This window comes from Entelurus aequoreus, linkage group LG16, assembly GCF_033978785.1.
Source record: "Entelurus aequoreus isolate RoL-2023_Sb linkage group LG16, RoL_Eaeq_v1.1, whole genome shotgun sequence".
In the NCBI taxonomy this organism is placed as follows: Eukaryota; Metazoa; Chordata; class Actinopteri; order Syngnathiformes; family Syngnathidae; genus Entelurus; species Entelurus aequoreus.
This window is the reverse complement of record NC_084746.1, coordinates 3,653,448-3,677,251: the sequence shown is the minus strand read 5'-3', so window position 1 is coordinate 3,677,251 and position 23,804 is coordinate 3,653,448. Positions and strand designations below refer to the sequence as shown.

Here is a 23,804-nt window from a genome sequence, read left to right as displayed (position 1 = left end):
TGTTCAAGTAATTTTATTTTTTTTATTGTAAAGAATAATAAATTTTTTTAAATTTAATTCTTCATTTTAGCTTCTGTTTTTTCGACGAAGAATATTTGTGAAATATTTCTTCAAACTTATGATTAAAATTCAAAAAATTATTCTGGCAAATCTAGAAAATCTGTAGAATCAAATTTAAATCTTATTTCAAAGTCTTTTGAATTTCTTTTAAAAATTTTGTTCTGGATAATCTAGAAAAAATAATAATTTGTCTTTATTAGAAATATAGCTTGGTCCAATTTGTTATATATTCTAACAAAGTGCAGATTGGATTTTAACCTATTTAAAACATGTCATCAAAATTCTAAAATTAATCTTAATCAGGAAAGATTACTAATGATGTTCCATAAAAAGATTCGAATTAGCTAGTTTTTCTCCTTTTTTTCGGTCGAATTTTGAATTTTAAAGAGTCGAAATTGAAAATAAACTGTTTCAAAAATTAATTGTCATTTTTTTCGTGTTTTCTCTTTTAAACCGCTCAATTAAGTGTAAATATCATTAATTATTAATAATATAGAGTTAAAGGTGAATTGAGCAAATTGGCTATTTCTGGCAATTTATTTAAGTGTGTATCAAACTGGTAGTCCTTCGCATTAATCAGTACCCAAGAAGTAGCTCTTGGTTTCAAAAAGGTTGGTGACCCCTGATATAGAACATGCTATACGTTTACCAAACAATCTGTCACTCCTAATCGCTAAATCCCATGAAATCTTATACGTCTAGTCTCTTATGTGAATGAGCTAAATAATATTATTTGATATTTTACGGTAATGTGTTAATAATTTCACACATAAGTCGCTCCTGAGTATAAATCGCACTATGAAAAAAAACGACTTATAATGCGAAAAATACGATAATAAAGCCATGTGAGGGGAAAAACCTGCAGAACTTGGAAGTCCTCTCAGTTCAAAATGTTCTCTTTTTCAGCGAGGGGCGTCTCCTGAGGCAGACCGGCGGGCGGGTCTTCGTTCTGATTGTGCGCTTTGGCGGCCGGGGTCTCCGCCTTAGAGCCATCGGGCGGTGGCTCCGCCGTTTGCGTACACTTGATGGGGGCGAGAGCTATGGGCGGCTGCGAAGGACAAACAGGTGCCGTTGAAAATGGAGTTGCTAACATAAAAGAGTCTGTGATAATTGACATTACTGGTACAAATCCACACTCCCCTGTCTTCTCTGCAGTTGAGTAAATAATTAAGACCCACATCAACTATAAAAGCAACAATGGTCTTTTTATTATGATGGAACAAATGCTTGCCTGTCTCAGAACATTCACACAAGAAAGGAGGTTTAAGTGTATTACTAAAGAGACAGCTCAACCCCCACTAAATATAAAAGGGCAGCAGAAAAGAAATGTGCAGTTGTACTAAATACAGTCATGGTCAAAAGTCAGGCATGTGATTTGACCACAATGAAAAAGACTGAAAACATTTCCGGGTATCTGGGGGACGAAGGCCCCCAGCCAGGTCCAGCCACCAGTGCCCTAGTGGGCTGGTGGGGGGACAAGGGGGGCAACGCCCCCCGAAGCTTCTGGTTTTTCACCAATTTAACATGCTAAAATTAACAAAGACAGCACCATTTGAAGAAAATATTTTAGTGTTTAAAGACATGAAAACATCATTAATAGAACATACATAACCCAATTATCCTAATGAATCACTGTATATGGTTCAGTCCCAACAGTATTTAGTCACTAATATTTACATCTTGTGTTCATTTCACATCCACATTGATCAGGGTTATTATCTACAGTTTATTTACAGTATTACCACATTACTTCAGTTCACTTCACACATTAGCTTTCTCGGAGAGCCCAGCCCTAACATGAGCTTTCCTTGAAAATGTATTTAACAAAATACCAAATGTAAACATTTCATTCTTTTCGCCAAAATAGGATATAAATTTATGAAAATAATTAAACGTGTTTAGTATTGTTTACTCATATTTGAATATAGGAGATAATAATAATGTGAGGACACTGACATATTGCATGAAACAAGTGTGAAAATATTTACCTTCAAGATTGTTACACCACTGACAATAGTTTCAAGAGACTACATAAGAAGTTAATATTACAAAATAGTATTATATGCAAATTTATTTCAAATAAATTGTTAACTGGAATCAATAATGCGACTCTTTGAATTTCTGTAATTTCATAATATATTTTCACGTGGCTTTTTATTTTTAGAAAAACCCATTTATATTTCGCAAAGCAATAATTGGTTAATATTTAAAACAAACATGCGTATTTCGCAAGCAAATATTTTTTAGCTTACCTCATTATTAACAACCCTGTCTGCAACTGAAGTGGGTTGTTTGGGTGGATCTTTCCTCTCCATGTAAACAAAGGATGAAGTCCGTAAGGTTTGCTCACTTTCGGTTGACATCCAAAAGTACCAGCTAGTGAAAAGTTCGTTTTCCTTGCTTCAAGTTGTTTCATATGATTTTGGTGTTTCGCATGTACTTCCAAAGCCTTGAAACCTCGTGATCCATAGTCAATATTATCATGACACCACGTGCACAAAACCTTTCCGGGACGATCGATTTTCCCAATAAAATCACCGAACAAAGTCGTAACTTCCTTCTTCCCAACAGTATCAGTGATTTCCCTTTCCATCCAAACTTATTTTTGACATGTTTATCAATTTCTTTTACTCGTAAAGCGTCCTTTCTCTCGAGAACCGACATCGTTTACATATGGAAAATGGCGGAAATAACCATTATGAATGATGACGTTATTAACGTCATCATTCATAACAGATGTCCTGATTGGTCACAAGGAACATATCGACCAATCAACTACGGCGTAATATAAACTACGTCTCGAATCTTGATTTAGGGTCGGAAAAAAAACCCGAAAAACGGGATAATAACTTTTTTCCCCCCCGATATTAAAAAAGATGGAATTCCGACTTTAGACGGAAAAATCACATGCCTGAAAAGTGTACATACACGTGTAAAGAACATCATGTCATGGCTGTCTGGAGTTTCCAATCATTTCTACAACTCTTATGTTTTTGTGATGTAGTGATTGGAGCACATACTTGTTGGTCACAAAAAAACATTCATGAAGTTTGCTTCTTTTATGAATTTATTATGGGTCTACTGAAAATGTGAGGGTCAAAAGTATACATACAGCAATGTTAATATTAGCTTACATGTCCCTTGGCAAGTTTACCTGCAATAAGGCACTTTTGGTAGCCATCTGAATTTGTGACCACTCTTCTTGACAAAATTGCTGCAGTTCAGCTAAATGTGTTGGTTTCCTGACATGGACTTGTTTCTTCAGCATTGTCCACACGTTTAAGTCAGGACTTTGGGAAGGCCATTCTAAAACCTAAATTCTAAAGTAAAGTTAAAGTAGCAATGATTGTCACACACACACACACACGAGGTGTGTTGAAATGTGTCCTCTGCATTCGACCCATCCCCTTGATCACCCCCTGGAAGGTGAGGGGAGCAGTGAGCAGCAGCGGTGGGCACGCCCGGGAATAATTTTTTGGTGATTTAACCCCCAATTCCAACCCTTGATGCTGAGTGCCAAGCAGGGGGGTAATGGCTCCCATTTTTATAGTCTTTGGTATGACTCGGCCGGGGTTTGAACTCACAACCTACCCATCTCAGGGCGGACACTCTCACTAGGCCACTGAGTTGTAATTTTTGACCACTCCTCTTGAAAAAAATCAGTGCAGTTCAGCTAAATTAGTTGGTTTTCTGACATGGACTTGTTTCTTCAGCATTGTCCACATGTTCTCAATGGGAACCTCTTAAGGCCCAAGCTGTTTGTTTACATGCTATTTTTAATTTCTCTTTGCTATTTGGGCTCTTTGGACCCTAATTAGAATATAAACTAAGAATCATCTTTTGATATGATGTACTTAGTCCATAAGTACACAAACGTGTACTTCATGTTTAGTGACATGCTAATTCTTATTTTTACACCTTTTTTTTCCTTCCAGATTCCATTGTTTGTTATACTCTTCTGACACCACCAGATGTCAGTATAAGTGTCCACATAAGTGGCCATATGACCCCAATTCAGTAGTGTACACAATTTTGGAAATAAGAGCTAAAAGGTGCTGTCCACGCATGTGGCCACTAAGCCTTTAGATTAAGTCAGGACTTTGCGAAGGCCATTCTAAAACCTTAACTCTAGCCATTCCTTTACCACTTTTGACGTGTGTTTGGGGTCATTGTCTTGTTGGAACACCCAACCTCCGGGCTGATGATTTTAGCTTGTCCTGAAGAATTTGGAGGTAATCCTCCCTTTTTCATTGTCCCATTTAAAGCACCAGTTCCATTGGCAGCAAAACAGGCCCAGAGCATAATACTACCACCACCATGCTTGACGGTAGGTTTGGTGTTCCTGGGATTAGAGGCCTCACCTTGAACACAAACATATTGCTGGGTATTGTGGCCAAACAGCTCCATTTTGGTTTCATCTGACATCACATGGACAAAGATAAGACCTTCTGGGTCAAACCTTAATTCTAGCCATTCCTTTACCACTTTTGAGGTGTGTTTGGGGTCATTGTCTTGTTGGAACACCCAACAACGCCCAAGACCCAACCTCCGGGCTGATGATTTTAGCTTGTCCTGAAGAATTTGGAGGTAATCCTCCTTTTTCATTGTCCCATTAGCAGCAAAAGAAAAACAGGCCCAGAGCATAATACTACCACCACCATGCTTGATGGTATGAATGGTGTTCTTGGGATTAAAGGCCTCACCTTTTCTCCTCCAAACATATTGCTGGGTATTGTGGCCAAACAGCTACATTTTTGTTTCATCTGACCACAGAACTTTCCTCCAGAAGGTCTTATCTTTGTCCATGTGATGTCAGATGAAACACAAATTTAGCTGTTTGGCCACAATACCCAGCAATATGTTTGGAGGAGAAAAAATGAGGCCTTTAATCCCAGGAACACCAAGCCTACCGTCAAGCATGGTGGTGGTAGTATTATGCTCTGTGCCAGTTTGCTGCCAATGGGGCAATAAAAAAGGAGGATTACCTCCAAATTCTTCAGGACAAGCTAAAATCATCAGCCCGGAGGTTGGGTCTTGGGCGTTGTTGGGTGTTCCAACAGGACAATGACCCCAAACACACCTCAAAAGTGGTAAAGGAATGGCTACATCAGGCTATAATGAAGGTTTTAGAATGGCCTTCTCATTGTCCCATTTACTCTCTGTAAAGCAGCAGTTCCATTGGCAGCAAAACAGGCCCAGAGCATAATACTACCACCACCATGCTTGACAGTATGCATGGTGTTCCTGGGATTAAAGGCCTCACCTTTTCTCCTCTAAACATGGCTGGTTATTGTGGCCAAACAGCTCCATTTTAGTTTCATCTGACCACAGAACTTTCCTCCAGAAGGTCTTATCTTTGTCCATGTGATGTCAGACATTATGTGACATGTTCTTTACAAGTGTATGTAAACTTTTGACCACGACTGTATATTTCTTAACTTACTCTATTTTAGTCAAAACTATTTTTCTCTTTTGTGTCACTTGGTGTCTTTCTGTGGCTGCGCAGTAGACGGGTCATATCAAACTGGTATTCACCACAAATCCACTTCCCGTCCAGAACTGAGGCAGCTCCCTGCGCCACAGCGCCACCACTAGGCTAGTGAGTAGAGTGCAAGGCACCAGGTACAGCAAGGCGGGCTGGCCCATCTGCATCACGGCCAGCGCCACAAAGGTGATCAGCAGGCCCACGCCGTACGCTGCAAGCAGGGAGGAGACGGACGGTCGCACGAGGACCCCAAAAGAGATGTTTTGTAGCTGATGACGGTACGTACCGATGGTGCAGGCCACAAAGTAGATTCTGGAGGAGTGCGTCAAAATGTCAAAGCGGTTGCAGTACGCCACCAGCAGGCCTGCAAAGGAACAAATTAACAAGCCGAACATCACCTTGTGCGTTTTCTTTTAAGTCACCTGGCACCAGGACGTCGCCGAAGCCCAGCAGGGAGAAGGGACGGTCGCACAAGGCGAGGGGGGAGGAGTTCAAGCGTGGGACTTTGAGCACCATCGGAAGCTGCAGAAAACAAACAACCCGCGCAGGAGTCAGCGTCTTTTGTCACGTTGCCGTCGTGATTTACCCTATTTTTCAGACGGTAAGTCAGTTTTTTTTTTTTGACTTATACTCAGGAGCGACTTATGTGTGAAATTATTAACACATTACCGTAAAATATCAAATATTATTATTTAGCTCATTCACGTAAGAGACTAGACCAGTGGTTCTTAACCTGGGTTACGATCGAACCCTAGGGGTTCGGCGGAGGTTTAGTTTAGTTTATTAAGGATCCCCATTAGTCTACACCGCAGTGGAGACTATTCTTCCTGGGGTCCAGGCAAAAAACATCACACAATCACAAAACAAAAGATTAAAATGCAGTACAACATGATCAAATAATAAAATGTTGTAATACAAAAATAGCAACAACAAAGAACCAAAAAAATAATAACTTCGAGTTTACATAATATTGTTCATACCAAAGATAAAAAGAGCAATATAAAAATATATATATTTTTGCAAAAATAAAACAAAGAACCAATGGCCTAAAATATATACATTAGTGTACCGAAGACAAACAATAAGTGACGAAAAAAGTTCCATCCACAATTTTCTACTGCTTGTCCCATAATCAATAAAATAGTCAATAGTCAATAAAAACAGTCATGACATTAGGTACAATCTAGAATAATCTCTTTCCGCAATACTTCTCCTCTTAGTCTATTCTTAAAACCCACTCTGCTGGTGATTGATACCAGATATTGTGGAAGTCGATTCCAGTAAGTGATTGACCGATACATTACAGTCTTTTTCAAAACATCACTTTTGGGTTTAAGACGGGTGAAAGCACCTCTTAGGGCTAACCTGGTACCATAGTTGTGACTTTCACTAGCAAGCAACAGCTGAGAATACAGATATGAAGGTTTATGGTATGTATAGATTGTTTTTAAAAATAGAATCAAACTACACACTAGTCTTTCACCAACTCTCATCCATGACAATTCATTATGCATGATCTCAACGCCGGTCCTAAATGAGCAATGGAGAGTCAAGACACACTGCAAAAAGTGAAATCTAAGTAAGATGAAATATCTCAAATAAGGGTGATATTTGCTTATTTTCTGTCTGATAAGATAATAAGCAGATTTTATGTTAGAGTGTTTTACTTGTTTTAAGTGTTTTGGTCCTAAATGATCTCAGTAAGATATTACAGCTTGTTGCTGAGATTTGATGAGCTATATTGAGTAAAACATGCTTGAAACTAGAATATCAACTGTTGCAAAGCTGTGTCATCAACACTCACAAGTAGAAAACTACTTTTTTAAAGTCATCATTTCTTACTTCAAGCATTAAAAAAAAATCATGATGCCGAGCGCATATCATTATGTCAAGATAATGGCACTAGCATTTACTTCATTTAAGAATATTTTTTAACATATTGAGCAAAACGGTCTCTTTTTTTTCCTACCAAGAAAAGTGCACTTGTTATTAGTGAGAATATACTTATTTTAAGGTATTTTTGGGTTCATTAAAGTTAGCTAATTTTACTTGTTTTGGAAAGTCTTGACAAGCCACATTTTCTTGTTCTATTGGCAGATAATTATGCTTAGTTCAAATAAAATACCCCTAATTTTTGTATTTTTTTTCTTGTTTTTGAACACTGACTTTTTGCAGTGCACCCAACTCATCTTGTAAATAAAAACTTCTCCCTATCGGCGTATTACGGATACGGCAACAGCAGAAGTCAGACTGATTTGCAGGTGTGTCATTTGTTGTGAGTTTATGTACTGTGTTGGTTTGTTGTTTGAACAAGGCATACTTGCCAACCTTGAGACCTCCAATATCGGGAGGTGGGGGGTAGGGGGTGGGGGGGTGGTTATTTACAGCTAGAATTCACCAACTGGAGTATTTCATATATATTTCATATATATATATATATATATGTATGAAATACTTGACTTTCAGTGAATTCTAGCTATATATATATATATATATATATATATATATATATATATATATATATATATATATATATATATATATATATATATATATATATATATATATTTACATAGGGAAAAAAAAGAAAATACTTGAATTTCAGTGTTCCTATGGCTATCCATTAGATGGCAGTATTGTCCTGTTTAACTTCTCCGTTCATTGGGCAGGCAAGCTGTTTATTTTGTGGGAAAGCGGACATGAGAACAGGCTGTCCCCACTCAGTCTCAGGTCCGCATTGAGCTGGAGGGGGCGTGGCCTCCAGCTCCGGCTGAATACCGGGAGTTTGTCGGGAGAAAATCTCTGCCGGGAGGTTGTCGGGAGAGGCGCTGAATACCGGGATTCTCCCACTAAAAACGGGAGGGTTGGCAAGTATGGAACAAGGTGATGTTCATGCACGCTTCATTTTGTGCACCAGTAAAAAAAACATGGTAACACTTTAGTATGGGGAACATATTCACCATTAATTAGTTGCTTATTAACATACAAATTAGTAACATATTGGCTCTTAACTAGTCATTATTAAGTACTTATTAATGCCTTATTCGGCATGGCCTTATTATAACCCTAACCCTCTAACCAAATAACTCTAAATTAAGTCTTTGTTACTTAGAATATGTTCCCCTAGTGTCCGAATAACTCTATATCAAGTCTGTTACTTAGAATATGTTCCCCATACTAAAGTGTTACCACCAACATATAACTTTGTCTTGAATTTCAAAAAAATGTTTTTTTTTTCCACTAAAGAAGGGTTGGGTGAATGCGCATATAAAACTGGTGGGGTTCGGTACCTCAAACAAGGTTAAGAACCACTGGACTAGACGTATAAGATTTCATGGGATTTAGCGATTAGGAGTGACAGATTGTTTGGTAAACGTATAGCATGTTCTATATGTTATAGTTATTTGAATGACTCTTACCATAATATGTTACGTTAACATACCAGTTGGTTATTTATGCCTCATATAACGTACACTTATTCAGCCTGTTGTTCACTATTCTTTATTTATTTGAAATTGCCTTTCAAATGTCTATTCTTGGTGTTGGCTTTTATCAAGTACATTTCCCCAAAAAATGCGACTTATACTCCAGTGCGACTTATATGTTTTTTCCTTCTTTATTATGCATTTTCGGTCAGTGCGACTTATACTCCGAAAAATACGGTAAGCCCTGCCAGCTCACCTTTTCATGCATGGCCGAGTCAGAGGGGCCAGCCGCCACCTCCACCATGATGCTTTCGCCACTCTGGAGATGGAAAAAGGTGACGACCGAGACACTCTTTAATGTGTCTTCAAGCAAAAAAGCTTTAAATGTGTCTGCGCTCACCTTGGTGAAGAAGGGTGTAATAAACACGAAAAAGACATCGTAGACGAAAAGGACCGCCAGCAGTAAAGTGCAAGCCTGCCAGCGGGAGGGAGGGAAAAGAAGACATCCAGTCAAAAATAAATATAAAAGACTTTGCAAAGTGCTTCCAGGGTGTCAAAGCCCACCTTAAAAGTGGGCAGCCTGACAGTCTTGAGCATGTAGAGGCAGAAGGCGATGCCCAGGCCGTCCTGCAGCACCCACGCCCACCTGGACAACGTACAATGTCAGTGATGCTGCCAGCTCGGTAGCCAAACATTGCTCTGACCCTCTGGGCCAGTGTTTTTCAACCTTTTTTGAGCCAAGGCACATTGTTTGCGTTGAAACAATGCGGAGGCACACCACCAGCAGACATCGTTTAAAAACTAAACTCAGTTGACAGTAAAAAGTCGTTGGATATGACTTTAAAGCATAACCAAGCATGCATCACTATAGCTCTTGTCTCAAAGTAGGTGTACTGTCACCACCTGTCACATCACACCCTGACTTATTTGGACTTTATTGCTGTTTTTCTGTGTGTAGTGTTTTACTTCTTGTCTTGCGCTCCTATTTTAATGTCTTTTTGTCTTTTTTGTGGTATTTTCCTGTAGCAGTTTCATGTCTTCCTTTGAGCGATATTTCCTGCATCTACTTTGTTTTAGCAATCAAGAATATTTCAGTTGTTTTTATCCTTCTTTGTGTGGACATTGTTGATTGTCATGTCATGTTCGGATGTACTTTGTGGACGCCATCTTTGCTCCACAGTAAGTCTTTGCTGTCGTCCAGCATTCTGTTTTTGTTTACTTTGTAGCCAGTTCAGTTTTAGTTTTGTTCTGCATAGCCTTCCCTAAGCTTCAATGCCTTTTCTTAGGGGCACTCACCTTTTGTTTATTTTTGGTTTAAGCATTAGACACCTTTTTACCTGCACCCTGCCTCCCGCTGTTCCCGACATCTACAAAGCAATTAGCTACCTGCTGCCACCTACTGATATGGAAGAGTATTACACGGTTACTCTGCCGAGCTCTAGACAGCACCAACACTCAACAACAACACATCATTTGCAGACTATAATTACTGCTTTGCAAAAAATATTTTTAACCCAAATAGGTGAAATTAGATCATCTCCCACGGCACACCAGACTGTATCTCACGGCACACTAGTGTGCCGCGGCACAGTGGTTGAAAAACACTGCAATAGTTGATAGTGGCATTGTGACAACGGCAGTGACTAGAATGGCGGAAGCGGGGATCGAACTTGGAACCCTCAAGTTGCCGGCACGGCCACTCTACCAACCGAGCTATACCGCCTCAAAGATGCTCTGCTGCAGCTTCACAAAAACATGTTTTGCCCTGCAACCAATAGAGACAGTCTAGTCTAATCGGCCCTTCTCTTCTCCCATTGGTGAGTGTTTGTTTTGAACGCATGTTTGAGAGTAAAAAAAATATATATATATTATGACTTACTTTCAACACTTTTTATGAGTGGGACCAAAGGTCTTTAAAATGTAGTTGTTTTTTTTTAAATCTAAAACGGTCAATGCTCAAACAATTATTATGAATCTAAATCAATGTTGTTGTGAATTATTGACATATTTAACTATCCAACTACTTCACATCAAATATTTGACTTCTGAGTTTTGGAGGGAAAATAATGCATCATTTTTGTCTATGCATACAAAAAAATTGTTTTCGGTGACAAAAAGGTATAAAACATAAAATAACAGAAACTTAATATCAATAGATAGACCTGAAGATGATCTACAGATTTAATTGTTGAAAGTAAAAAAAATATACTGTATATATATGACTTACTTTTAACACTTTATGAGTGGGACCAAAGGTCTTTAAATGTCTTTTTTTAATCTAAAACGGTCAATGCTCAAACAATTATTATGAATCTAAATCAATGTTGTTGTGAATTATTGACATATTTAATTATCCAACTACTTCACATCAAATATTTGACTATTGAATTTTTAGAAGGGAAATATGAAATATTTTTTGTTAGTGCCATACAAAAAAGAGGGTTTCTTTTACAAAAAAGAAATAAAACATAAACTTAGGGTATTGCTTAAATATAGTGTGTTTTTGCCATAGCAAAAACACACTATATTTAAGCATAGAAAAACATAGAAAACTTTATATCAATGGATAAATCTGAAGTTGATCTAGAGATTTAAGCATGTAAAGTAAAAAGATAAGAATATTTCACTTACTTTTAACACTTAAATTAATGAGACCCTCCGGGTCCTGGTCCTATAACGTTCATAACATTGAAAGACTGCCTGAGAGCTAATAAAGGAAGCAGTTTGACACTCACTGGTCCTCGTTGCGAAACACCATCCAGGTGATGCTGACGCCGACGCAGAGGGCCGACAGCACCAGTGCACGCACCTGCGGCCTCTTGTGCAAGTAGGGAAGATTGTTCTCCGGAATCCTGACGGAACAACAACAAATCTATTCTTTTTATTAGGCCAATGAACATGTTTTACACAACAGTGGTGGACACAGGTTAAAGATATACCTTCTGCCATCTACTTTGGCCTGTCCATATTCCTTGCTGTTAGAAATAATTGCAAAGATACGTTTTCTAGTATTTTTTTTTAAAGTTGGGAATCACTGCTTTTAGATGGTGCAATGCAAAAAGTGAAATCTAAGTAAGATGAAATATGTCAAATAAGGGTGATATTTGCTTATTTTCTGTCTGATAAGATAATTCTTCTCACTAAGCAGATTTTATGTTAGAGTGTTTTACTTGTTTTAAGTGTTTTGCTCCTAAATGATCTCAGTAAGATATTACAGCTTGTTGCTGAGATTTGATGAGCTATATTGAGTAAAACATGCTTGAAACTAGAATATCAACTGTTGCAAAGCTGTGTCATCAACACTCACAAGTAGAAAACTACTTTTTTTAAGTAATCATTTCTTATTTCAAGCATGAAAAAAAATATCATGATTTTGACACAATTGTGTCTCATAATTAAAACGGATGACAGCCAAATGGACTTTGCTGTTTTATTTTCAATGAAACAATAGAAAACACATACTCATATAGTAGTACAGTTGGCACAGTACAGTAAACTGACAGTTAATATTTAAACATTTAACATGTGACATTTCTAACTATTTTGAACAGAAATAGTTCATGCACATTCAGATAAATTCCTCAAAATTACAATTAAAATTTTTTTGGCCTGGGGCCGGGCTGTATATATGCGCACTAATTGACTGAAAGAGCACGCACTTGGTGCGATGATGTCATGTTATCCATGGAAAAATGCCTTTTTAGACAATATGATTTGCCTGAGCGGCTAGGAGACCCCGAGAGTAACAAGCGCTTGCCTTGTTGCCTTTCCATTTAAAGGCCTACTGAAAGCCACTACTAGCGACCACGCAGTCTGATAGTTTATATATCAATGATGAAATCTTAACATTGCAACACATGCCAATACGGCCAGGTTAACTTATAAAGTGACATTTTAAATTTCCCGCTAAACTTCCGGTTCGAAACGCCTCTGAGGATGACGTATGCGCGTGACGTCAATCATTGAAACGGAAGTATTCGGACACCATTGAAGCCAATACGAAATAGCTCTGTTTTCATGTCATTATTCCACAGTATTCTGGACATCTGTGTTGGTGAATCTGTTGCAATTTGTTCATTGCATTATGGAGAAAGAAGCTGAGCAAGCAAAGAAGAAAGTTGTCGGTGCGAAGCGGAGTATTTTGCGAGGGAAGTCAGCAGCAACACGTACACAGCCGGCGCTTCTTTGTTTACATTCCCGAAAGATGCAGTCAAGATCGAAGAACTCAGACAACAGAGACTCTTACCAGGAGGACTTTGATTTGGATACACAGTTGCGATACCGTGAGTACACAGCTGCTTCCAAACATTTGATCGCTTGCTATAACTAGCTTGAGCTAGTAGCTAGGAGCTAGCATTAGGATTAATTTGTGGCATATTAAATATAAGCCTGGTTGTGTTGTGGCTAATAGAGTATATATATGTCTTGTGTTTATTTACTGTTGTAGTCATTCCCAGCTGAATATCAGGTCACCCCCGCGCGCTTCCAAACATTTGATCGCTTGCCCGTACGTGCGTGTCATGTACGTAACTTTGATTAAATATATAAGCTTTATGAACCTTGGGTTAGGTCAGGGGTCGGCAACCTTTACCACTCAAAGAGCCATTTTGGCAAGTTTCACAAATTAAAGAAAGTAATGGGAGCCACAAAAAAATTTTTTTAATTTTAAATGAAAAACACCGCATACTAAGCTTACATGCATGCTTTGTGCTATGTTAATCAGGGGTCTCCGACACACGCACCGGCACGCACTTTAATGTGGAAATTTGATGTTAGTGCAGCCCGTGAGTTTTGAACGAATGTCACTTGATAGCGTCATACTTGCCAACCCTCTCATTTTTCCCGGGAGACTCCCGAATATCAGAGCGTGATGTCACTGCATTTGGCGCCCTCTACAGTCTGCCCTATCAGTGTACCTGCTCGGCCACAAGTGGAATGCATTTTTGGCTTGCTCACGTAAGAGACAGCAAGGCTACTAACTCAGCAGCCACACATCTTACACTGACGGTACCAATACCCAGAATCCCATGCAGCCCCAACTCTTCCGCTCAACCAACGCACGGAGAGGGGGGAGGGGGGGGGGGGTGTTGATGTGTGGGGGGATTTGGTGGTAGCGGGGTGTATAATGTAGACCGGAAGAGTTAGGGCTGCATGGGATTCTGGGTAATGGTTGTGTTGTGTTTATGTTGTGTTACGGTGGGATGTTCTCCAGAAATGTGTTTTTCATTCTTTTTTGGTGTGGGTTCACAGTGTGGCGCATATTTGTAACATAACAATGTTAAAGTTGTTTGATACGGCTACCGTCAGTGTAAGCTGTGTGGCTGATGAGTAAGTATGCTTTGCTGTCTCCTGTGTCTGCAAGTAATAACAACATGCAACATGTGGCTGGACTGGCATGCTGTATGTAAATGCTATAGAGGACAATTACTGCAGTGCAATTAGGGCACGCCCTTTATTTAGTAATTAGAGTGTAAATAAGATTATTTTTTCCCTGGGAGTAATCTATGAGAGACACTGACATCCATAAGTCTCCTGGGAAAATCGGGGGGGTCGGCATGTATGTAGCTGAGCCGCATCAGAGTGGTCAAGGAGCCGCATGCGGCTCCGGAGCCGCGGGTTGCCGACCCCTGGGTTAGGTGAACGGTCTTTTGGGCTGAGTGAGTGTGTGTGTTGTGCAGGTGTTTGAATTGTATTGGCGGGTTATATATACGGGATCCCGTCCATATTACCCGCTCGAGCTATAACTAGCTCGAGCTAGTAGCTAGGAGCTAGCATAACAAACACCTAGGTGTTTTTATGCGGGATTAATTTGTGGCATATTAAATATGAGCCTGGTTGTGTTGTGGCTAATAGAGTATATATATGTCTTGTGTTTATTTACTGTTGTAGTCATTCCCAGCTGAATATCAGGTCACCCCCGGCTCTCACAGCATCTTCCCTATCTGAATAGCTTCAACTCCCCACTAGTCCTTCACTTGCACTTTACTCATCCACAAATCTTTCATCCTCGCTCAAATTAATGGGGAAATTGTCGCTTTCTCGGTCCGAATCTCTCTCACTTCATGCGGCCATCATTGTAAACAATAGGGAACTTTGCGTATATGTTCAACTGACTACGTCACGCTACTTCCGGTAGGGGCAAGCCTTTTTTTTTATCAGATACCAAAAGTTGCGATCTTTATCGTCGTTGTTCTATACTAAATCCTTTCAGCAAAAATATGGCAATAATGCGAAATGATCAAGTATGACACATAGAATAGATCTGCTATCCCCGTTTAAATTTAAAAAATTTCATTTCAGTAGGCCTTTAAGAACAATAAATTAGATTTTAGTATAAGTTTGCTGGTTTCAAGAAATGTAATGCCGAGCGCATATCATTATGTCAAGATAATGGCACTAGCATTTACTTCATTTAAGAATATTTTTCAACATATTGAGCAAAAAGGTCTCTTTTTTTTTCTACCAAGAAAAGTGCACTTGTTATTAGTGAGAATATACTTATTTTAAGGTATTTTTGGGTTCATTGAAGTTAGCTAATTTTACTTGTTTTGGAAAGTCTTGACAAGCCAAATGTTCTTGTTCTATGGGCAGATAATTTTGCTTAGTTCAAGTAAAATACCTCTAATTGTTGTATATTTTTTTCTTGTTTTTGAACACTGACTTTTAGTTGGCGTGTATGTATTGAATGTGGTAGTGCTGGCGTCTCACCTGCACTTGCAGAACGGAAGGCGGCGCACAAAAGGCCACAAGCAGCTGTAGAGGCCCATGGAAGACGCCACGCAGAAGATGCCTATGACCCAAATGGCTGCAACAGTGATGGCGGGTGGTTAGCGACTACTCACATGGCGTAACGTCTTTCACCTGTCCGCCTCCTACCCAGGCTGTCGTAGAAGAAGTAGAGCAGCACCAGCATGCTGCAGCACATCACCACGAACATGCAGATCATGATGGGAGTGACGTCCACCGTCTCCTCGTCCTGCTTGTCCGCCCCGTCGTCTCTTTTGTACTTCATGTAGCGCCTGCAGGGAGGGAAAACATTGTTATTTACGTAAGTCAAATTCTGATTGTATCATGCATTATAATTACAGATGTCCGATAATATCGCACTGCTGATATTATCAGCCGATAAATGCTTTAAAATGTAATATCGGAAATGATCGGTTTCATAATTATTGGTATCGGTTTCTAAAAGTAAAGGTGTACACGGACGTAGGGAGAAGTACAGAGTGCCAATAAACCTTAAAGGCATTTCCTTTGCGTGCGTGCCGTCCGAGTCACATAATATCTACCGGTTGTTCTCATCACGAATTAATGCAAGGCATACTTGGTCAACAGCCATACAGGTCACACTGAGGGTGACCGTATAAACAACTTAAACACTGTTACAAATATGCACCACACTGTGAACCCACACCAAACAAGAATGACAAACACATTACGGGAGAACATCCGCACCGTAACACAACAGAACAAATACCCAGAACCCCTTGCAGCACTAATTCTTCCGGGATGCTACCCCCGCCCACCTCAACCTCCTCATAGTCTCTCTCAGGGAGAGCATGTCCCAAATTCCAAGCTGCTGTTTGGATAGATAGATAGATAGTACTTTATTGATTCCTTCAGGAGAGTTCCCTCAGGAAAATTTAAATTCCAGCAGCAGTGAACAGAATTGAGATCGAATTTAAAAAGTAAAAAGTAAATAATGGGGGTATAAATGGAAACAGAATAGAAAAATATTACAATAAGAATAAAAATATAACAGTAAAATAAGAATATAACAAGAGAAACTAGGCAGTAGTGACCATGTTATGAAAAAGTATTGCACTGTTATTGTTTTGAGGCATGTTAAAAAAATAATGCACTATGTGACTTCAATAATAAATATGGCAGTGCCATGTTGGCATTTTTTTCCATAACTGGAGTTGATTTATTTTGGAAAACTTTGTTACATTGTTTAATGCATCCAGCGGGGCATCACAACAAAATTAGGCATAATAATGTGTTAATTCCACCACTGTATATATCGGTACCGGTAATTAAGAGTTGGACAATATCGGAATATCGGATATCTGCAAAAAAGCCATTATCGGACATCTCTATTTATAATACTTAACCAGCACAGCATTCAAGTTAAAAAGTTAAAATACCACTGATAGTCACACACACGCTAGGTGGGGCGGCGTAGCTCGGTTGGTAGAGTGGCCGTGCCAGCAACTTGAGGGTTCCAGGTTCGATTCCCGCTTCCGCCATCCTAGTCACTGCCGTTGTGTCCTTGGGCAAGACACTTCACCCACTTTGCTCCCACACTGCTTTAAATGTAACTTAGATATTGGCTTTCACTATGTGAAGCGCTTTGAGTCACTAGAGAAAAGCGCTACATAAATATAATTCACTTCACACTTCACTAGGTGTGGTGAAATTACTCTCTGCATTCGACCCATCCCTTTGTTCCACCCCCTGGGAGGTGAGGGGAGCAGTGAGCAGCAGCGGTGGCTGCGCCTGGGAATAATTTTTGGTGATTTAACCCCCAATTCCAAGCCTTGATGCTGAGTGCCAAGCATGGCTCCCATTTTTTATAGTCTTTGGTATGACTCGGCCGGGGTTTGAACTCACGACCTACCCATCTCAGGGCGGACACTCTAACCACTAGGCCACTGAGCAGGTCTTGTATTGTATTATAGGACTTTTACAGGCTGAAAACGTAAATCATGGCTTTGACGGCCATGTTTATTAACTGCAGAGAGCATCAGGCCTCCCTAGGAGGAGAGGTCTTCCTTTGATCTTCTTTATAAAATACAAAAAGGGATCTTTTTGACGAGCAATCGAGATCATAACTCAATCAACACTGGGCTGATTTGAAGTTGACAATCTTCATTTTGACTTATGATGGTTACCTGGAAGAATCTTCCGTGTGCTATGTCAGTGTTTTTCAACCTTTTTTGAGCCAAGGCACATTTTTTGCGTTGAAGAAATGCGGAGGCACACCACCAGCAGACATCGTTAAAAAACGAAACTCAGTTGACAGTAAAAAGTGGTTGTCGCAATTGTTGGATATGACTTTAAAGCATAACCAAGCATGCATCACTATAGCTCTTGTCTCAAAGTAGGTGTACTGTCACCACCTGTCACATCACACCCTGACTTATTTGGACTTTTTTGCTGTTTTCCTGTGTGTAGTGTTTTACTTCTTGTCTTCTTTACACTCCTGCGCGCGCTCTGAGGTCCGAGAGCCAGCTCCAGCTCGTGGTGCCCAGGACGAGACTTAAAACCAGGGGAGACAGGGCCTTCTCTGTGGTCGGCCCTAAACTCTGGAACACTCTGCCCCTCCATGTTCAAACTGCTCCCACAGTGGAGTGTTTTAAGTCTCGTCTAAAGACCCACTTTTATTCTTTGGCTTTTAACACTACGTGAGTTGTGTGGTCTTCTGTCCTCTGTTGTCCTGTGTGGTTAGGGTTAGGGTTATAAATTTTGATGTCTATTTTACTGTTTTAATTGGTTTCACCCTTTAAAATCGTTTTTAATCATATTTATTTTTTATATTGTCTCTGTATTGGTTTTCTATTCATTTATTCTTTGTTTTTATTCAGTCATTGGTGTAGCATAATATTGTTTTTAATATTGTTTTTAATATAGTTTTTAATATTGTTTTTAATATTGTTTTTAACATGGCTGTGCAGCACTTTGGAAACATTCTTGTTGTGTAAATGTGCTATATAAATAAAGTGGATTGGATTGGATTGGATTGTCTTGCGCTCCTATTTTGGTGGCTATATTCCTGTAGCAGTTTCATGTTTTCCTTTGAGTGATATTTCCCACATCTACATTGTTGTAGCAATCAAGAATATTTTAGTTGTTTTTATCCTTCTTTGTGGGGACATTGTTGATTGTCATGTCATGTTCGGATGTACTTTGTGGACACCGTCTTTGCTCCACAGTAAGTCTTTGCTGTCATCCAGCATTCTGTTTTTGTTTACTTTGCAGCCAGTTCAGTTTTAGTTTCGTTCTGCATAGCCTTCCCTAAGCTTCAATGCCTTTTCTTAGGGACACTCACCTTTTGTTTATTTTTGGTTTAAGCATTAGATACCTTTTTACCAGACTGTATCTCACGGCACACTAGCGTGAAAAACACTGTGTTATAGGACTTTTACAGGCTGAAAACATGTTTATTAACTGCAGAGAGCATCAGGCATCCATAGGAGGAGAGGTCTTCCTTTGATCTTCTTTATAAAACGCAAAAAGGGATCTTTTTGACGAGCAATGTTGACTTATTCCGGTGCCCGGCTTTTTATTGGGGCATGGCCACGGAGATCATAACTCAATCAAGACTGGGCTGATTTGAAGTTGACAATCTTCATTTTGACTTGTGATGGTTACCTGGAAGAAACTTCCGTGTGCACTTACTTCTTCCGATCCTTGCTGCCCGCCCAGTGCCCTCCCATGGCGACTGTCCCCACCGCCATCAAGAAGATGATCACCATGTTGTAGTCCAGCACTGGCTCGTTAGGGGCATACATGGCGACCAGTCTTCCCTGGTTGAATGTCTTCCATAAACACATGAATTAACACAATGGTCATGGAAAAAAAGGCTTTAACACAATAGTGTAACATGCTGTCACTGTGTTGATTGGCTGGGACAAGTCACATGGTGTGTCTCACCTTGCTTATGTCCAGCATGTCAGAGTAGCTGAGCAGTGCCACGGGGATGTCGATCTCCTCGTACTCAGTCTTGTTGCCCGCTGGCGGGGTCTTCAATCAAAAAGAAACAAAAGGTGACAAGGCAGATCCAAGCAACTCTCCGACTGCGTTATCCCCCAAAGGACGTTACCAGTCTGTCCTTGCTGACGATGAGAAGGCCTTTGGCGCCGTTCATCTGAGCCAGACGGACCTTCTCGTAGAAGGTGCAGTTCCCCCTCATCACCATGGGAATGCGGTTGGGGAAGCCCCCCTCGGGGACGTCAACCGGCGAGCACAGCACCGATGGTGTCAGGTCGTAGATCTGCAGACGTGACTAAGCGCCACACACAAAAAATATTCTTTCATTTTGGCCAAGTATTCTGTACTGACGATCCTGAAAAGAGCAGATATCAGTGTATTTGTTGAGTGCTTGCATCAACTTTGTATTAAAGTATCAATACTTTTGACAACCTTATAGTGCTCACTTAGGAAAATGACCATTGATATAGCAACCAATGTTACCAAACAAGAAATGACAAATATTATAAGTATTGTATTGAGGAGAATGATCCTAAGTGCCCAATTTGACGTTGGTCAGGAGTGTCTGCTACCGTAAATACACTGTATGTTGTTTATTTTATTATATTGCTTATTTTATTACCTCTATTTTATTTGTACTACTGTATGCATGAACAGCATTGTTACCAGAAAAGTTTCCCCCAGAGATTATTTAAGTATTTCTGATTCTGATACAAAAATCGTTTGACGTCACGCATCTAAATGTCAACCATGTCTGATGTAAAAGTTACGACACATTTTTAGATTAGATTTAGATTTATTGGTCCCCGTTGGGGAAATTCATTTTCACTGCCGTACATTTAAACAACAGACATTACACATCACAAAACAAAAATAACAAAAAGACATCATACATGACCAACACATTTACAGGCTTGTCAGACAGGTCGGCCTGCGGGGATCAGGCTCTGGAATTTGATGGTTCTGTACCTGCGCCCTGATGGTAGTGGGATTATGTATTGGTGTAGTGGGTGATTGATATCCTGGACTATCGTGTTTGCCAGTCGAATGATGGACCTGTGGTTTGAATCTGAAATGTTGGGTGTGGGTAGGCCGATGATTTTAGCTGCTATGTTTGTAATGCGTGTGAGTTTGGTCCGGTTGGTTACAGAAAGCATGGTGAAAAAACATGTGGAACAGTACAGAAGGATGGGTTGAACAATGCTTTGGCACAGTAATATCGTATTTTTCGGACTATAAGTCGCAGTTTTTTTCATAGTTTGGCCGGGGGTGCGACTTATACTCAGGAGCGACTTATGTGTGAAATGATTAAGACATTAGCGTAAAATATCAAATGATATTATTGATCTCATTCACGTAAGAGACTAGACGTATAAGATTTCATGGGATTTAGCGATTAGGAGTGACAGATTGTTTGGTAAACGTATAGCATGTTCTATATGTTATAGTTATTTGAATGACTCTTACCATAATATGTTACGTTAACATACCAGTTGGTTATTTATGCCTCATATAACGTACACTTATTCAGCGTGTTGTTCACTATTCTTTAGACATTTTAAATTGCCTTTCAAATGTCTATTCTTGGTGTTGGCTTTTATCAAATACATTTCCCCAAAAAATGCGACTTATACTCCAGTGCGACTTATATGTTTTTTTCCTTCTTTATTATGCATTTTCGGCCGGTGCGACTTATACTCCGGAGCGACTTATACTCCGAAAAATACGGTAACAGGAGATGAGGTGCAACGTATAGTCCTTTAAGTTTTCGGATGGCTGACAGTCTTTGTTGACTTCTTTTTTGAATGTCCGTGGTGTGCTGATCAAAGGTGAGTTTATTGTCCAAGGTTACGGCCAGGTATTTAAAAGTGTCAACTGTTTTAACCGTTTGTGTGTTTATGATGATGGGGTGCTGAGGTGAGGGGGGGTTAAACCATATTTCTTCTGTTTTATTGACATTCTTTTTATTTTATTTTAGTGTGTAAATGTGTATGATTGTTCAATATGTATAATCTGTACTTTTAAACTGGTCACACAAAATGGTTGATTATATGACCGAAATAAACTTATTTCATTCATTCATTCAGATAACTGGCTGTGCATGACTCTGTGAAATGTTTGACTGTGTTATGATAGTCCAGGATGGATTGACTGTTGGAGAGGAGTGCGAGAATGGCTGTGTCATCTGAGTATTTGAAGTATGTTGTGGTGGGTGAGATGCTACGGCAGTCATTGGTGTAGAGCAGGGGTCACCAACCTTTTTGAAACCAAGAGCTACTTCTTGGGTACTGATTAATGCGAAGGGCTACCAGTTTGATACACACTTTAATAAATTGCCAGAAATAGCCAATTTGCTCAATTTACCTTTAACTCTATGTTATTATTAATAATTAATGATATTTACACTTAATTGAACGGTTTAAAAGAGGAGAAAACACGAAAAAAATGACAATTAAATTTCGACTCTTTAAAATTCAAAATTCAACCGAAAAAAAGAAGAGAAAAACTAGCTAATTCGAATCTTTTTGAAAAAAAATTAAAAAAGAATTTATGGAACATCATTCGTAATTTTTCCTGATTAAGATTAATTTTAGAATTTTGATGACATGTTTTAAATAGGTTAAAATCCATTCTACACTTTGTTAGAATATATAACAAATTGGACCAAGCTATATTTCTAACAAAGACAAATCATTATTTTCTTCTAGATTTTCCAGAACAAAAATTTTAAAAGAAATTCAAAAGACTTTGAAATAAGATTTAAATTTGATTCTACAGATTTTCTAGATTTGCCAGAATATTTTTTTTGAATTTTAATCATAAGTTTGAAGAAATATTTCACAAATATTCTTCGTCGAAAAAACAGAAGCTAAAATGAAGAATTAAATATAACATTTATTTATTATTCTTTACAATAAAACAAATACATTTACTTGAACATTGATTTAAATTGTCAGGAAAGAAGAGGAAAAAATTGTCTTTCTGAAAGTTATAAGAAGCAAAGTAAAAAAATTAATGAATTTATTTAAACAAGTGAAGACCAAGTCTTTAAAATATTTTCTTGGATTTTCAAATTCTATTTGAGTTTTGTCTCTCTTAGAATTAAAAATGTCGGGCAAAGTGAGACCAGCTTGCTAGTAAATAAATACAATTTAAAAAATAGAGGCAGCTCACTGGTAAGTGCTGCCTCTATTTGAGCTATTTTTAGAACAGGCCGGCGGGCTACTCATCTGGTCCTTACGGGCTACCTGGTGCCCGCGGGCACCGCGTTAGTGACCCCTGGTGTAGAGTGTGTATAGGGCTGATGACTGACATTGGCATGTGTTGTGATATCTTTACCACAATGCACACCGCCTGCAGAGCAGACGTGACATCTGTAAAGCCAAACATTATAGAGAACAGAGCAGAACTTATTTTATATTTCAACGCTGACATGAACAGCACAGCCTGGTATACTCTGGCACTCTGTAGTTGAATAATTTCACCACACTTAGTGTGGTGGTACTTTAACCATAATGTGTCACATTTTTTTGTTGATTTATTTATTTTATTTTGTGCTTTGAATTAGTTTTTGGAGCTGTCAGTAGCCAGGACAAGCAGTCAACTACGATGGCGAAACCCTCAAGTTTCTGGTCGGCAGCTGTACCATCTGAGCCACGGAGCTGACGTGTCGTGCGAGTTGATCCTTTTAATAACTGATGACTTTTGAGCCGCTCGTCGGGACGAAATCTGGACAGGATCAAAAAGTCCCTTACCGCTTTGTGGAGGTCCTGAGGTAGACGGGCCCACTGGGAATTAAAGAAGATGCAGTAGTCCTTCCCTTTGCTTTCGCCCTTGTCGCTGAAGTGGGCCATGCCGTACTCAGCGGACACCTGCAAAAAAAGCACACGATACCCATTGGAAGGGATTAGATGTACACACTTATGATACTGAGTGAGGGAAGAGTGGATGGTGAGATCGACAGGATCGGTGCGGCGTCTTCAGTAATGCGGACGCTGTATCGAGCCGTTGTGGTGAAGAAGGAGCTGAGCCGGAAGGCAAAGCTCTCAATTTACCGGTCGATCTACGTTCCAATCCTCACCTATGGTCATGAGCTTTGGGTTATGACCAAAAGGACAAGA

The 23,804-nt window shown here is 39.4% G+C and overlaps 1 protein-coding gene across 2 annotated transcripts in view; it reads right to left on the bottom strand.

Annotated features, from left to right (window-relative positions):
- Positions 1 to 919: 919 nt before the first annotated feature.
- Positions 920 to 23,804, bottom strand: part of sppl2 (signal peptide peptidase-like 2) — a 31,154-nt gene continuing 8,269 nt past the window's right edge. Inside the window, exons 2-15 of one of the 2 annotated variants that reach the window (XR_009821482.1) lie at positions 23,439 to 23,555; positions 19,796 to 19,978; positions 19,627 to 19,716; positions 19,372 to 19,511; positions 15,847 to 15,989; positions 15,679 to 15,775; positions 11,706 to 11,822; positions 9,535 to 9,616; positions 9,371 to 9,445; positions 9,227 to 9,289; positions 5,968 to 6,067; positions 5,832 to 5,909; positions 5,504 to 5,756; positions 920 to 1,108 (exon numbers count right to left, since the gene is read on the bottom strand). Coding sequence is in view for 1 of the 2 variants with exons in the window: in XM_062023826.1 (XP_061879810.1) it covers positions 941 to 1,108; positions 5,596 to 5,756; positions 5,832 to 5,909; positions 5,968 to 6,067; positions 9,227 to 9,289; positions 9,371 to 9,445; positions 9,535 to 9,616; positions 11,706 to 11,822; positions 15,679 to 15,775; positions 15,847 to 15,989; positions 19,372 to 19,511; positions 19,627 to 19,716; positions 19,796 to 19,978; positions 23,439 to 23,555 (1,614 nt within the window). In the remaining variant the exon portion in view is untranslated. The remainder of the gene's footprint in view (positions 1,109 to 5,503; positions 5,757 to 5,831; positions 5,910 to 5,967; positions 6,068 to 9,226; positions 9,290 to 9,370; positions 9,446 to 9,534; positions 9,617 to 11,705; positions 11,823 to 15,678; positions 15,776 to 15,846; positions 15,990 to 19,371; positions 19,512 to 19,626; positions 19,717 to 19,795; positions 19,979 to 23,438; positions 23,556 to 23,804) is intronic. The other variant, XM_062023826.1, reaches the window with a different exon arrangement.